We start from the raw sequence: 13,886 nt of genomic DNA on the forward strand, positions 1-13,886 counted from the left end.
ATGCACAAGAAAAAAAAAATATATATCAAAAGAAACCAGGATGCCGGACCAGAAAAAATAAAGTAAAAAACGAAAAGCAGTGAAGAAAACCAACGATAAGAATGAGCTCCAAATACAACCACAGCAAGTTTGACGCCGCTTTTTAACTGCCAAAATCGCAGTCATGATGGTTCAGGTTCTGGCAAAGAACCAGACACCACTTTCGACATATTGGAAAACATAATTCTATTAGCTTACTAAGAGCTTTTTTTTCTTCCAATATATGGAGTTTACAGTTTCTTTATCATATCACTGTTCCGTTGCTAATCTCTTTCCACATACAAAAAAATAATAATTTAAAAGATAAGCAATAATTAATAAAAGAACAAATGGTTTACATAAATAGAACACGATTTCTAAGACTGTGTGAGGGTGGTCAGCTGACGGAGACCGGTCTTGCAATGCCATAAATGAGGCAAAGATGCCAACCATGCTGAAGCGAAACAAATAAAAATACCTATATTCCCAGCCAAGTGCAAGCATGCCTACCCCTTAGACACTGAAAGTTCAAGATCCTTCAGAGGCATGCTTTCCACACCCTCCTTCAGAAGTCTGATTTCCTCTTCTGTCAAACTGTTCTTTGTATGGGGAACAGTCTTGGCATTTGAACTCTTTTCAGCCTCCACCGCCCAACTATAAACTACCATACCAACAACTGCAATAACCATCCCCATTATGTTCTTGAAAGTCAGCTCAGAGTCAAAAAGAAGCCACCCCAGTGTGAGAACGCAAATTGTTTTCATGTGACCTAAAACCTGGAAAGAAGTAGCTGAGAACCTTCCAATGCAGAGGTATTGGCTCACATTGCAGAACACAGCAAGGGAGCATGAAAGAATTATAAACAACTGCACAAATTCAAACTTGTTATTAGTTAAAAATGTTGGCAAAACTTGTTCCAGTGTATAAATGATCCATTGAAGAATGAGAATGGAAAAAAAAGCGGATGGGCTTACAATGGCACCAGAAGATATCTTATAGTGTGTAATGAATTTGCCATTAAGGTAGTAATCAATGAATGGACCAAGAATAAGGAGAGAGAGGGCTTGAATTGGCGCTGTTCTACTCAGCAACTCGAAAGATCCAATTGAGTACTTCTTCTGCAAGGAACCGATAGTCTGTTCCACAAAGTAAAACGAAAAGAAATGAAATTTGTTCCACAAACATTATCATGATGAAACACAGTATTATGCGACAATGTGCTTTGATATCATAACATGGTCACGCGTGCTGATTGGACTACATTCCATACCTCAGTATCATGCCCTGGAAACAGTTAATTGAAAAGGTTATGACTCTTGCATACTACATATTTTCTTTCAAAACCTTTTACAAAAAGATTTTTCCGTCTTTGTTGAAGCTCTTCCTTGTAGCCCAGAGTGCATTGGAAACAGCAGTTAAATTTTAGTTCACAAGAATGCAGACACTCCTCTCTCTCACTCTATAATAACCGAAGCCAATTCATTGGGTTATTGAGATAGAAAGATATCTACAAATGCTGCATTGACATCTGTATGGGAAGAAACCATATCAAATGGTTTGGCTTCCCTATTTATTGATCCTTAGAATCCTCGATCTCTATCTTACAGGCTAGCATGTGCCACAAATTCATTTTCCCACAAGAAGTCTCGAGGTGTAGGTGGAATCAAAATCATATGCATCTCAAAAAATCAACAAAGTTCAAATGTCACAAAACTGATTATTAATATAGCACTTCTGTCCTGGGATGGTATGGGGCTTGCAGGCAGAAAGAAGGAAAGATATAATAAAGGGAAAGGAATGTTTACAAAAAATACTCACAATCTGTTGCAAAGAGGTGGACAAAACAGCTAAACAGGCGCATATAAAACCTTTGGCATTAACCTTGACATCAGTGACAGTGCAAACACCAACACCTATGACGACAACGAGAACAGATAACTTGACTTCCTTGGAGTATTGTTTACTGTGAATGATCCACTCCATTATGCAAACCACTGGGATCATACTGAGCTTAGAAATCTGAACCATGCACCAATTAATTAATTGCACCATTTAGCTGCTATGATGGAAAATAAAAAATCACTAGTAATGGAAAATGTAGGATGCGAGTCCCTATAGCGTTGAATAAAAAAAGAAGGCAGGGAAAAGTAGATCTGGCAGGTAGGTGTTGGGTTGAGCAATAATAATAATAGAAGCAGCACATACTTGGTAGAATCCGACAGAGTTAAGCATGAGACTCAGGTTCATGCCAGTGATGGAGACATTGGCAACAATTGAGAACCAGAAGAGCTCCCACATAGGGACGTGCTTTGATACAGAGAGACCAGTAGCATTTGAAACGAGGCCGACAAGAGCCGTTACAGCAAAGTGGAAGCCGGTTAGGGTTGTGGCTGCAAAATAATAGATTCAACGGATCAAATATTAGTAGTATGATTAGATCTAGAGATAGAGTAGAGATAATAACAATACCAAAACTGAAAGCATAACCGCTGGAGGACATGAGCTGCTTATTGGCCATGATAATACCAACGGAACTGATGACGTTCATTGCCCAGGCTCCCACATCCGACACCGCCGACTTCTTGTTCTCGCTCTCCATTATTTTTATCACTTTTTTTTTTTAATTTCTAGATTAAGATTTGATATTCTAACAAACAGATCTCTCAATTACAGAAATCAAATCAAATAATAATAATAACAACTAATATTACTAGAAAGGAAAAAATAAAAAGGGACACAACAGAGAAAAGAGGAGGCGGATTTTGCTTTTGAAAGGTGAAAAGGAGGGAATCAGCCTCCGCCAAAACAGAACAGAGTATGTAATTAGCAGGAGTGGAGAAGATCCAGCATTGATTCAACAATAACAATAATACTCTAAAAGGAAGGAAAGAAAGGAATGTAGTGGAAGAGGCAGTGAGCAACCGTGCGTTTGTGTTTGTGTTGTGTCCGTTTTAATTTGAGTTGAGATGGGGTGGCTTGCGAGTTGGGTGGGGAAGCAAATTGTTCCTTTTCAGTTTTCCACTTTCACGCTCTAAGAAAATCACCATCCCCAGTCTCCTCTCCCTCTCCCTCTCCCTCTCCCTCACTCTTATTTATCTATCTATCTATCCGTCCCCTCGCTAGGTTGGCTACCCGTTTGTCACCTTTCACTATTCTCAACGCACATGCATTTTGCTTCTATTTTACCTTAAATCCTTTTATAATTACATTTTACTAACACAACAGGCAGAGTAAGGAAATACCCTGTATCCTTCCTCCCCCTATTTTTTGCCTTTTTATTTTCTTCATTCCTTTTCTGTTTGTTTTTAGATTTCGGGAGTAATTAATACACGATAAAATTTGCCAGCCCAAATCCTTCTTCCTATGCATACAAACAAATCATACAGGGGCATCTTACTATCTCCGTGTGCCAAGCAAGCCATGAGTGTTAGTGCTATGTAAATAATTTGTTTTTCATATAAATGGCTAGTTAATAAAAGCATTACTTTAGATTAAATGTTATTAATGTCAGTAAGCAGAGCTTAAGAAATCAGGGGAAGTATTCGCTAATTAAATAAACTCCTAATTGTTTTTCCCCCCTTCAATAAATTGTATCCCAAACTCCTAATTGTTCTCCACGGTCATTCCCTCCCTCACTACGTGTTTGGTCTGTTTTTTCTTTCTCCTTTCAAGTTTAGCTCTTTAATTGATCATTTGATTGTGTAGAAGAAGAAAATTACAGCGAGCCGGGTTGGGGACACCAGCACAGCAACTCATTTTCTGTTGCCACACATTTTGTAATCTCTGCACATGGATTGAAGGATTTGATCTATTTTCATGTTGCAATTAAGCATCTTGTGCATATGGTAGCAAGCCAGGCCAAGGCCGAGCACTTGCTGTACATCTACCGCCACACTAATTATTGCTCTGGAGGAGGAGAATACCAACAGAGGTCAATCAAGAATAGCAAAATTTATCTATTTACATGATTATTAACTTTAAAATTTATAGAATTAATTAATTTACATGATGATTAAAATTAAAGTTTTTTTAAGATGCTGAATATTCATATTAATAAAAAATTAAAAAAAAAAGAATTGCAACATTTGGTTGGCACTCTTAGTGATGCAAAACATTTTTTAAGAGTTAATTTTTTTTTTTTCAAAAAATCAAATACCATACATGGTATTTCTGTAATTTTTTGGAACTTTTTTTTTTCTAATTTATTTGGAACTTTTATTGCAAACCTTATTCAACTTTTATAGTATTTCTGTAATTTACTGCAACCACAGTAATCATGATTCTTTTAAAGGCGTCATCCATTCTTTCAAGGTTGACAAAACTTCTTCCAAGCACCATACACAAATGTTAGGTAGCTCCGAAGGCAAACATACCAATCCTGCTTGCTTTATCTACTAGAGTAGCAACAATACATCAATACACTAAGCAAAAAACTGATCCTGAATGTACATCTGTGAAAGCATATAACAAACAGAGACATGAGAACTACAGAATAATACAGCACAAGCCAGCCATCTAGAGAAAATATAAAGAAACACCATCGCCTTCTACAACCACCTCTCCTTTTCTCGTTGTGTATTAATATTTTTCTTCCATAAGTACATAAATATATAAATCACACAGTGCCAGCTAAAAATGGCGAGATGGGCTTCTCCATGAATACTCAACAAATGAAAATTCACACCTTCCCACATGCCACAACATTGCTATACAAGCTTCTCACACATGGGATCATCATTTTCCACCATCAGTTGCTGCCTGTTGAAGAATGTCTCTGTGCACCAGGAGGTGCCGTTGGCCTTGGGAAGTTGTAGTTAAACTGAGCACCATTAAATTGCGGGGCTTCCACGTAGGGGCTCTAAGATGTCCAATAAATTCACAGGCAACAAAAGAAAAAATAAGAAAAGGAAAGGAAAAAGAAATCAGTAACATGAACGATAGAAATTGTAAATTATATTAGATGAACAAGAGCTTTTACTCTCTCAATCTCCCATCCTCCCTTCCATTATTCTACCATGTAAAAAAGTCAGGGACTGTTCAGGCATTCATCGGAGATACATTAAACATAACATTAAACATAAAAATCCAACGCATCAATAACTCCCCTTTTTTTACACTTTGGTTAGGCAATAATTAAACCTTAAACATTCTAAATTATAACCTAATCACTCTAGATGGCTATATGTGGGCGGGAGGGTTTGTCATGTACATGTGTGTCTATGAAAAGTGAAAATCGTTATTTCTATTTAATATTTTCTAATTTAGTTCATTTTTTTAGTCAAAAGTCATTCCATTGCTCAGTAAAAGTCATGCCAAATAAGCTCTGCAAAAATCATCACATGAACACAACCCAACACAGCTTGGTCTCTACTGCAGACAAGTCCCATCACCCCATCTCAGCAAAGGGAATAAGAATAAAAGTAAAGTCAGTACCATCTTTGTCAATTTAACTTCCTAGTACAACCTTTGGACAAATTAGCTCACAACATACACTTCCACATCTGTGGTGGCATTGTCTATGCTCACTTACATAGTTTTACCAAAACTTGTTTGGTTCTATAACCCAGTTTCCAATTAACACGCAAACATCTTCCCCCTAGTTTGTTCTTAGAAGCACTATTAATTGTAAGAACTTTTTCTTATCCTGGTTGTTCTACTTCTGCACACACACAACACAGCATGAAGAAAGCCAAAGCTACCTTCACTTTACTTCAGCACTTCAGTACTATGAAAATGTTTATGCATGAAAGGGCCCTGTCTACACAATCATGTCCTACACCAGATTTTGTAACCTTGCCTAACTTTTCCTGAACTGTCTCACAAACTGAAATTTGAAAGTGATAAAATCACTTCAGTTTGGCCATGAAACACATCTGTTAGTACTGAAAAGTTGAAATTCCTTGAAGCCCGAAAAGAAAAGGAGATCCAGAAGTTGAAAGGAACCAAGCCCCTATGTGTGATCAGCCGGAGATTAGAAAAATACCTGTGATGCCAATGTGCTATAAGATGCCTCTTCAGGACTTTTAGATTTTGGTGAAGTACTAGGAGAACAGGCATCGAAACTTGGTTCTCTTCCATTCAGTTTATGCAGAGAACCACCTAGCACAGGTTCACCCTCACCTCCATCGACAGATTTCATGCTCTATATTCACAAGTCTTAGATGCTTGAGGAAATAATTATTTTTATTAGAGAAAGCGCAAATAACCATGGTGAAAGTAATACCTGGAAGATTTTACCAAGAGTTTTCAAACCCTTGGCTCGTGCACGAAGCTCTTCTTTCTTGACACTGTTGTCTTGAAGAACCTAAAATAAACCATCAATAGATTACCACCAAACAAATTGAACCTATTATGCAACTAAGTTTTAGCCAACAACCATTAATATCTATGGACTAGCAAAACAACCATCTGACAAACACGGGAAAGAGTGGCCTCAATATCAGCTACATTAAGCTTCCACAGTGAATCAGTCATCAACTTCTTGTGGGATTGCATGTATGCTTCAAGCTCTTCTTCAGTATAGTTCCCTTCTGCGCTGAGCTGCTTTTTTATGTCCTCTTGTAACTGGATCAGGGCAATGGCACCTGGCAAAACCAGCCACAAAAGAAACAAAAAAGGAAACTTTTTTTTTTTAAAAAAAACTTAGATAGCCTAGAGAAATATTTCTCATGCAGAAAACCATGTGAACTTTTTTTTATTGACATAAACCACATTGATATATGTAATGCTACAAGAAGAAAATATGCACACACACAAGCTGGTGTGTGTGAAGAGAGATAAGATGCATGCCCAGCACACTGGAAATATATCAGAATTGGATACCACTTTTGACACCTATAACCGCTCCTAAATAATGGTCCAAGAGCCTGTATGGTTTGACCAAAATGAGGATCAAATGAGCAACTACCCATACATGGTTAAGATCAAAACCATATATATCTACCAACCTGTGGCTGCGGTTACTTGAGATTTAATAGAGTGGCCTTTGTTTCTAAACCACTCGGCAATGAATGGCACACCCAGATATATCGCTTTCTTCCCAAGCTCTTTTGCTGCCTGTCTTGCATAAATGTAACCAATTGTGTTCAACATATCAGCACCATAAGCTGTAAAACATTTAAGAACAAAGAATTAATAAAAGTGTTCAGTATTGTGTGTCATAAAGAACACAAAGGATAAGAAGGATTGCACAGGGCTATGGTTGAAATTCAACCTGACCAGTCATTGACCAAACTTTGTCTCAGCTAGTATGAGTACGCAAAAAGATAAGAAAGGAAACTTTCATTCTGTTTCATAGGATGAAATAAATTAAGAGCATTAAATTTATATGAATTGTATTGTTTATTACAAATTTGTGTCCTAAATTGTTGTGTCTTATGATCTTCATAAGATGCCTGTTGTGCTTCTGTTTTGTGCATTCCTTAAGGCTATAAGCAGACTCCACAAAACAACTGTTCAGACATGCCAAATCCCTCAAAAGATTGAAGCCTGGCAAACTTAATCCACTTTGTTCTCTCTGCCACATCGTGACCCAACCTTAGTCAGCCGGTTAGATTTTGACCAGGGAATTCTTTCTTTATTTTAGTATTTCCAGTTAGATAAAGTTCCATATTGATGTAGATTACTATAACCTAAACAACAATAGTACAGTTACCACAAAATGTCAGTATAGAAACTTTCAAGTAGAGCTAATATTGGTCTATAAGCTTCAATTGTAATCAGAATCTAAATAATGAGCAAAATCTTGATTCTTTTCTCTTGGTGAATACCAAAATCCTCACTTTTTCAACTATACCCGCTACATAAGAATCAGGAAACAAATGTGCCATGCATAAACAGCAGAATCAATTTTCATCCCTTCTGGTACAACCATACATTATGTTAAGAATTCCTTGTGGAATCAGCATCTTAATCAATTAAACATCAAGTTTTTTACGATTATGTCAACCAGCAAACTCATGCATTGGACACCAATGAGTTCAGAAGCCATAAACCATCACTTGAAAAAAATGAGAAAACCATTGTGAGAGTAAAAATCTCTCCAAGTAAAAATGAGAATGGTGAATTGGCTGTTTCAAGTGTAGATTCTAGATTTAGAAAAGTACTTCAGAGTTTAATTCTCCCGAAATTCAATGTAAAGCAAAAGGGAATGTCAATTCAGCTTTAAATAAAACCAGGCAGACACAGATTACTTCTCTTATTGTATTGCTGTTGTTTTTCATTCATTCTCCTTTAAACAATCATTTCCAGAAAATGAAAATTTACCTGCATTTGAGAGCCTAGCTACTTCAGCTTCGGCATGTTTAATGAACTCCTCTTTGTTGCCTTGTACATATTGATTAAGTCGATCTTTCAGTATTTCCGCAAGCTTTTCTTCCCTCTCCTTTTGAACAACCTGTTGTAAAATAAGTATTAAAAAAACAACCCTTAATAAAATAGATTTATCAGCAAATATTCAAGAAACAAAACAGAACAAATCTTCAACGCTCAATCCAACTTAGCCAAGCCAGGGTACAGATGCCTGAAATACAAACTCTTAACGACAAAACTTTTAGAAAGTGCTAGATAGAGGTTTTAGTGTTCCATGTGAAAATTAATGTCATATCTTATGCCTAAGTATGAAATGCTGCTAGCTGATAAATTAATGTTGGTGTACTTGTGGCATGCAACTGCAAAACTGAAGTGTCCATCTCAGTGCCATTAACATATCTAACTCGAAACGCTTTTGTTTTCCTCATCTGTCATCTTTTTAAGTGTTTTTTGTTTAATTTTGCCTACAATGATGCTCAAAAAATATCTGTATGCAAGGCTTACTCTAATTACAAACAGAACGTAACTTTGTTCAGCCTCTGTTAAGGCTATCTATAATACTTTAAAAGCAACTTCTTTATCGCTTAATTGCCAAATAAAGGGTCCATTTGCACTCTGATTTGGTTTGAGATTTGTGATTGTTGCAGCAGAGGTTCTAACACTCTGCCCAAAAGCCTTCAGTTCTGACAGTAATATCAGCAAAGAGAAGCAAGAAAAAATTTCTTGTGGATCACAGGGATGGAAACTCACATTCCCTTGCTCCTTTTGTTGTATCATTCACTTCTTGTCACCATTTAAATTCCTCAACAGTAACAACACTCGTTTAAAAAGTAACAAAAATAAATCAGCACAAAAAAAAAAAAAAACATATTAAAAACAAGAAAAGTTTTAATGAAAAGCCAAAGGTTTGGTTGATGATAAATAATGGTACACTAAGGATCTTACCCTCATTTTCTCTTGCAACTTTTTAGTATCCAATTGTTCCCCCTCTGTGAAAATGTCTAATGAAGCCATTGATGCCATAGCAAGCTGTCCTATGTAGTCCACGAAAAGCTCACTACCGAAAAGCATCGCAAAAATTGCTGCTGGTTCAATGATTGCTTCACTGCAGAGAATGAAGAAGATGTAAACAAATATAAAAGGAAAAAATATGAGGAAAGAATTATCAAGCTCTGCATACATAGAAATCCATGAGAGGCCAGGCAATCCATCAACCTTAAAACTCATTTATCCACAGATTAAGAATAAGAAACTAACGTTGAGATTCCAGATTTTCCATAAGCATCGTATGCTTGCCGCTGGGCAGGATCACTTAATACTTGGTATGCCTCTCCCAACGTCTGAATTAAAAAGAAAGAAACCTCAATAAGAGATGCCTAAGCTTTCAATAACTGATTACTTATTGTTGTTCCTTCTGATCCTTAACATGTATAGCACCCATTAATCTGACAGTAGAAAGTTAACATAGAATTGAAGATAACAATAATAGATAGCTAGAAACTTGTACCCATGTTTTAACAGTCAGGATAATAGATTACTAATTTTTTTTTACCAACAATAGCTAGTAATTATAACTTGATCCTAAAATACAAATAACAAATTATTTTTTAGGCTATCCGAAGCAGTTCGAAAGAAGTTCAAGAAAAAGAAAATTTAGAGATGGAATCTCTTCAACCTTAAGGGAAATTTTGGTAACTTGGGATCCACAAAAACACTTGGCGGTTAACACAGAGTGTTATTTTGGGGGTTTATTTAAGTTTGGTGAACCAATCTATAACCAGAACAGCTGGGGTGGCAGAGTACTGGTACTTTTACACTTAAACCTTCCATCCTAACCAGTAAGGAAAGCTGCATCCTCCCCTTTTTCCTCTGATACGTCTGTACATAGGAGGCTATAACTGTACTCCTTCACCTCCCTGTTCCTTTTTGTCTTTGCTTACTCTATTCCCTACCTTCTCTGCTCATTCAGACCTAGTGCTCATACTTTATATTCCCGCCTTTTTATTAATATATGTCTTATCAGTAATGCAGCAAGTGATGCTAGATAAATAAGCTTGAGTGAGTGTAATGGGAGGGAAAATGCACATATCCAACCCTTGAACACAACATCTGGATTTCACGGAAGAGTTAAAAGCCAACCAAATGTGCCTCTCCTGTACAAAGAAGAACATGCAGAAGAGACTAAAAGGATGACTCATGAACCACTTCAAGACATATTGATCTGAATTGAGTGCATAAATCTTTTTCAAACATTATTAGTGGGAAGGTAGCATGCGAATATGACTGTGATTGTTAATAACGAATCGCTGTTTAGACAAAAGAAGTCAGAAACACCCACAAAAATGCACCAGTTTTTTCTATTTCTAGTTTCCGTTTTGGGAATCCATATAAAAAAAATCACTATATAATTCAGTTCAAAGGAGCAATAACCGATTGTCCTGAATTCTTTTAATTAGCTACTAGTTGTTTGATAAAATTAGAAAGCGAAAGAGTTGCCTGAAAATTCTTTGCGGCAAGGGGATCATTAGGGTTTTTATCTGGATGGACCTGCCGAGCCTGCAGAGTAAAATTTAACAAAAACAAAAAACAAAGAAATGAATCTCTAGTGAAGAATTATAGAATAGAAAAGTAAGCAATCAGATCATTGTATGAGTTCATTTAATCAAATCCTTATCATCGTAACGGATCCAGACAGTTGAGTTGGATGGGTAAGTGAGAAAAGGAGATCTACTCGTTTGTACTGAGAGAGAAAGCAAAAGTGAATTGAAATTGAAATTAGTAATTACCCTGATGTAATAGGCTTTCTTTATCTCAGCCTCGGTGGCCGTGGGGCTGACTCCGAGCACGTCGTAGTATTCTGTTTCTTTTACCATCTTATAATTTCTTCCTTCCAATCTAGATCCCTTTTCCTTTCCCTTTCTGATGTTTTTCTCTAAGCGATGATTACTAGCTAACTAGTTTTATTTTTGAATCTTATAATCTGATGTTTTTCTCTAAGAGACTTTTGCGATACCTTCTCTCCCCTCTGCTCCTTCGCTAGTAATTGTCAGCAGGGGGGGCGGTAATAAAGAAAGAAGATGATGATGATGATGATGGCGTTGCTATTGCGCAGCCCTCCGTTGAATATATTTTTTTTGGCGTTGACTACTGCCTGCTTTTAGCGTTGTACCTTCTTCTCTTTTGCCTACTTCCTTGCTTCTTCCGCTTGTACCTTCTTCTTATTCCATTTCTAGAATTTCAAGTTTTACACTTCAGACTTTCAAATTCAAATTCAAATTCAAATTAATTAAAAAACTAAATGGCTTTGGGGATTTACGGTGGCCCCCTCGCATGATATGGCCCCCTCACATGATATGCTTTTTTTTTTTTTTTTTTTTTTTTTTTTTTTTATTTTTTTAATTTTAACCATTACAACATATTCTAAACCGTGTAGGAAACACCGTGGATTACATATTCTAAATCGCAGTAATCCATGGTGTCTCTCTTTTTTTTTTTGCTAACTTTTTTATTTTTTTTAATTATTTTTTCAAATTTTTTTCAATTATTTTTTTTTCAACTTTCCTATTTTTTCTTTTATTTATTTATTTTTTTTCCAAACTTATTTTTGTTGATTTTACTTTTTAAATATTGACCTAGTTAAAATTTTTGCTTTATAATTATTTTCTTTAAAATACTGTGGATTGCTGCGATGTTTTTCCACATAGTTTTTCTATTTTATTTCTTTATTTTTCAAAATTATATTTGTTGATTTTTTTTTAATATGGAGCTGATTGAGAATTTACTTTTGTAATTTTTTTCTTTAAAACATTGCTGATTGCTACAGTGTTTCTCCGCATGGTTCTTTTTTTATGATTTTCTCCGAAATTATCTTTTTTTATTTTATTTTTTTAATATTGAGCTGGTTAAAAATTACAGTTACAATATGTGAGGAAAGCACTGTAACTTTCCTCGAAAATTATTGTTGATTGCTAAAGTGTTTTTTCCCACATGGTTTTTTTTTCTGTTTTTGTTATGTTTTTTCCTAAAATTATCTTTGTTAATTTTATTTTTTAAATATTAAGCTAGTTAAGAATTGCAATTACAAGTAAATACAAGTTTTTTCTCACAAAACACTATGGATTGATTCAGTTTTTCCTCACGTGGTTTTTTTCCAGTTTCTTTTGTGTTTTCTTTTTTTGTGATATTTTTTTTCAAAATTATCTTCGTTGATTTTTTTTTAATATTGAGTTGATTAGAATTTAACTTTGTAATAAATCTTAATCATGTGGGGAATGCATTGTAGCTTTGCTCATAAAACATTGTGGATTGCTACAGTGTCTCTCCGCAAGGTTTTTTTTTTGTTATAATTTTTTTCAAATTATCTTTTTCAATCTTATTTTTTTAATATTGAGTTGTTTGTGAATTACAATTACAAGTCATTACAAATAAGGCTAAATCATGTGGGGAAGCACTGTAGCTTTCATCACGAAACACTATGAATTGCTACAGTGTTTCCAACATGATTTTTTTCCTTTTTTGCTGTTTGTTTTGTTATTTTTTTTCTAAAATTGTCTCTGTCGATTTTTTTTAATATTGAGCTGATTAAAAATTTAGCTTTGTAATTTTTTTTTAAAACACTGTGAATTGTTGCAGTGTTTTCCCATGTGATTTTTTTATGATTTTTTCCAAAATTATCTTTGTCGATTTTTTTTTAATATTGAGTTGGTTAAGAATTATAATTACAATAAAGCTAAATCATATGAGGAAAGCGTTGTAGTTTTTCTCACAAAACACTGTGGATTGCTACAATATTTCTCTAAATAGTTTTTTATTTTATTTTATTGGGAAAAGCGCTATAGTTTTCCTCACAAAACATTGTCAATTGCTACAATGTTTTTTCTCATGGGTTTTTTTCCTTCCAAAATTATCTTTGTTGGTTTTTTTTTAATATTAAGTTGGTAGAGAATTTAGCTTTGTAATTTTTTTTTCTTTTTATTAACTGAAAAGTTAAATCATGTGGCAAAAACACTGTATCTTTTCTCACAAAACACTATAGATTGCTACAAATCATTTTGATTAGTCTCTAAGTTTTTTATCACTAACACAACTTTTTTTTTTGTCATGGAATATTTGCTCCATCATACCTTTAATTTTTATTACTTATCTAGCGATGGTTCATAATTATAACATTATCAAGTGCATTTGTTTTATAAGCCCGCGACAGCGTGCGGGCATGTCATCTTGTATTAACTAAATTATAAAAAAATTTATTAGACCGTGGGATTGAAACCCGAGGGGCCAAACTAAAAAAACATGTAGGGAATTAGTGACTTTAAATTTTTTTGATAAAATATTTATTGTAATTCGATATATTTTTCAAATTATTGTTATTGGATCCCTTTGGTTTCCAAAATTAAAGGGAAAAATTAATTTTGATCTTAGACTTTATTTTTCTTATTTTTTGATTCCTAGTGTAAGAGAGATAAGAGAAAATCACCGGAATCCAATGCTAGAGATAGAAAATCTCTATTTACACTAATTATGAACACTAAAAAAGTTGAAATTTGTGTTAAATTGCT

At 34.9% G+C, this 13,886-nt stretch overlaps 2 protein-coding genes across 2 annotated transcripts; both read right to left on the reverse strand.

The window, feature by feature from the left end:
- Nucleotides 1-210: 210 nt before the first annotated feature.
- LOC7458452 (UDP-rhamnose/UDP-galactose transporter 2) lies at nt 211-3,169 on the reverse strand. Its single transcript, XM_002307800.4, has 5 exons — nt 2,488-3,169; nt 2,224-2,408; nt 1,837-2,037; nt 993-1,154; nt 211-884 (listed from the first exon to the last, which is right to left on the reverse strand). Exons 1-5 carry the CDS (start codon nt 2,615-2,617, stop codon nt 525-527), a joined length of 1,038 nt encoding a protein of 345 aa, XP_002307836.1. The 5' UTR covers nt 2,618-3,169; the 3' UTR covers nt 211-524.
- A 1,196-nt stretch (nt 3,170-4,365) lies between these two features.
- LOC7458453 (chaperone protein dnaJ 10) lies at nt 4,366-11,423 on the reverse strand. Its single transcript, XM_002307801.4, has 10 exons — nt 11,115-11,423; nt 10,825-10,884; nt 9,586-9,668; nt 9,274-9,433; nt 8,284-8,413; nt 6,966-7,124; nt 6,424-6,602; nt 6,242-6,322; nt 6,002-6,160; nt 4,366-4,876 (listed from the first exon to the last, which is right to left on the reverse strand). The coding sequence occupies exons 1-10, from the start codon at nt 11,199-11,201 to the stop codon at nt 4,766-4,768; spliced, it is 1,209 nt and encodes a 402-aa protein (XP_002307837.2). The 5' UTR covers nt 11,202-11,423; the 3' UTR covers nt 4,366-4,765.
- Between the last annotated feature and the right edge of the window lie 2,463 nt (nt 11,424-13,886).

This window comes from Populus trichocarpa, chromosome 5 (genome assembly GCF_000002775.5).
Source record: "Populus trichocarpa isolate Nisqually-1 chromosome 5, P.trichocarpa_v4.1, whole genome shotgun sequence".
NCBI lineage: Eukaryota > Viridiplantae > Streptophyta > Magnoliopsida > Malpighiales > Salicaceae > Populus > Populus trichocarpa.

Coding starts and splice junctions, on each gene's coding strand:
- LOC7458452 (XM_002307800.4), bottom strand. CDS start 2,617: ATGGAGAGCGAGAACAAGAAGTCGGCGGTGTCGGATGTGGGAGCCTGG. Junction 1,155..1,836: donor CCACCTCTTTGCAACAGATT/GTGAGTATTTTT, acceptor TTTGTGGAACAG/ACTATCGGTTCCTTGCAGAA. Junction 885..992: donor AGATATCTTCTGGTGCCATT/GTAAGCCCATCC, acceptor GAATTTGTGCAG/TTGTTTATAATTCTTTCATG.
- LOC7458453 (XM_002307801.4), bottom strand. CDS start 11,201: ATGGTAAAAGAAACAGAATACTACGACGTGCTCGGAGTCAGCCCCACG. Junction 7,125..8,283: donor AGCTAGGCTCTCAAATGCAG/GTAAATTTTCAT, acceptor AATGTTTTACAG/CTTATGGTGCTGATATGTTG. Junction 6,323..6,423: donor TTTCCCGTGTTTGTCAGATG/GTTGTTTTGCTA, acceptor GGTTTATTTTAG/GTTCTTCAAGACAACAGTGT.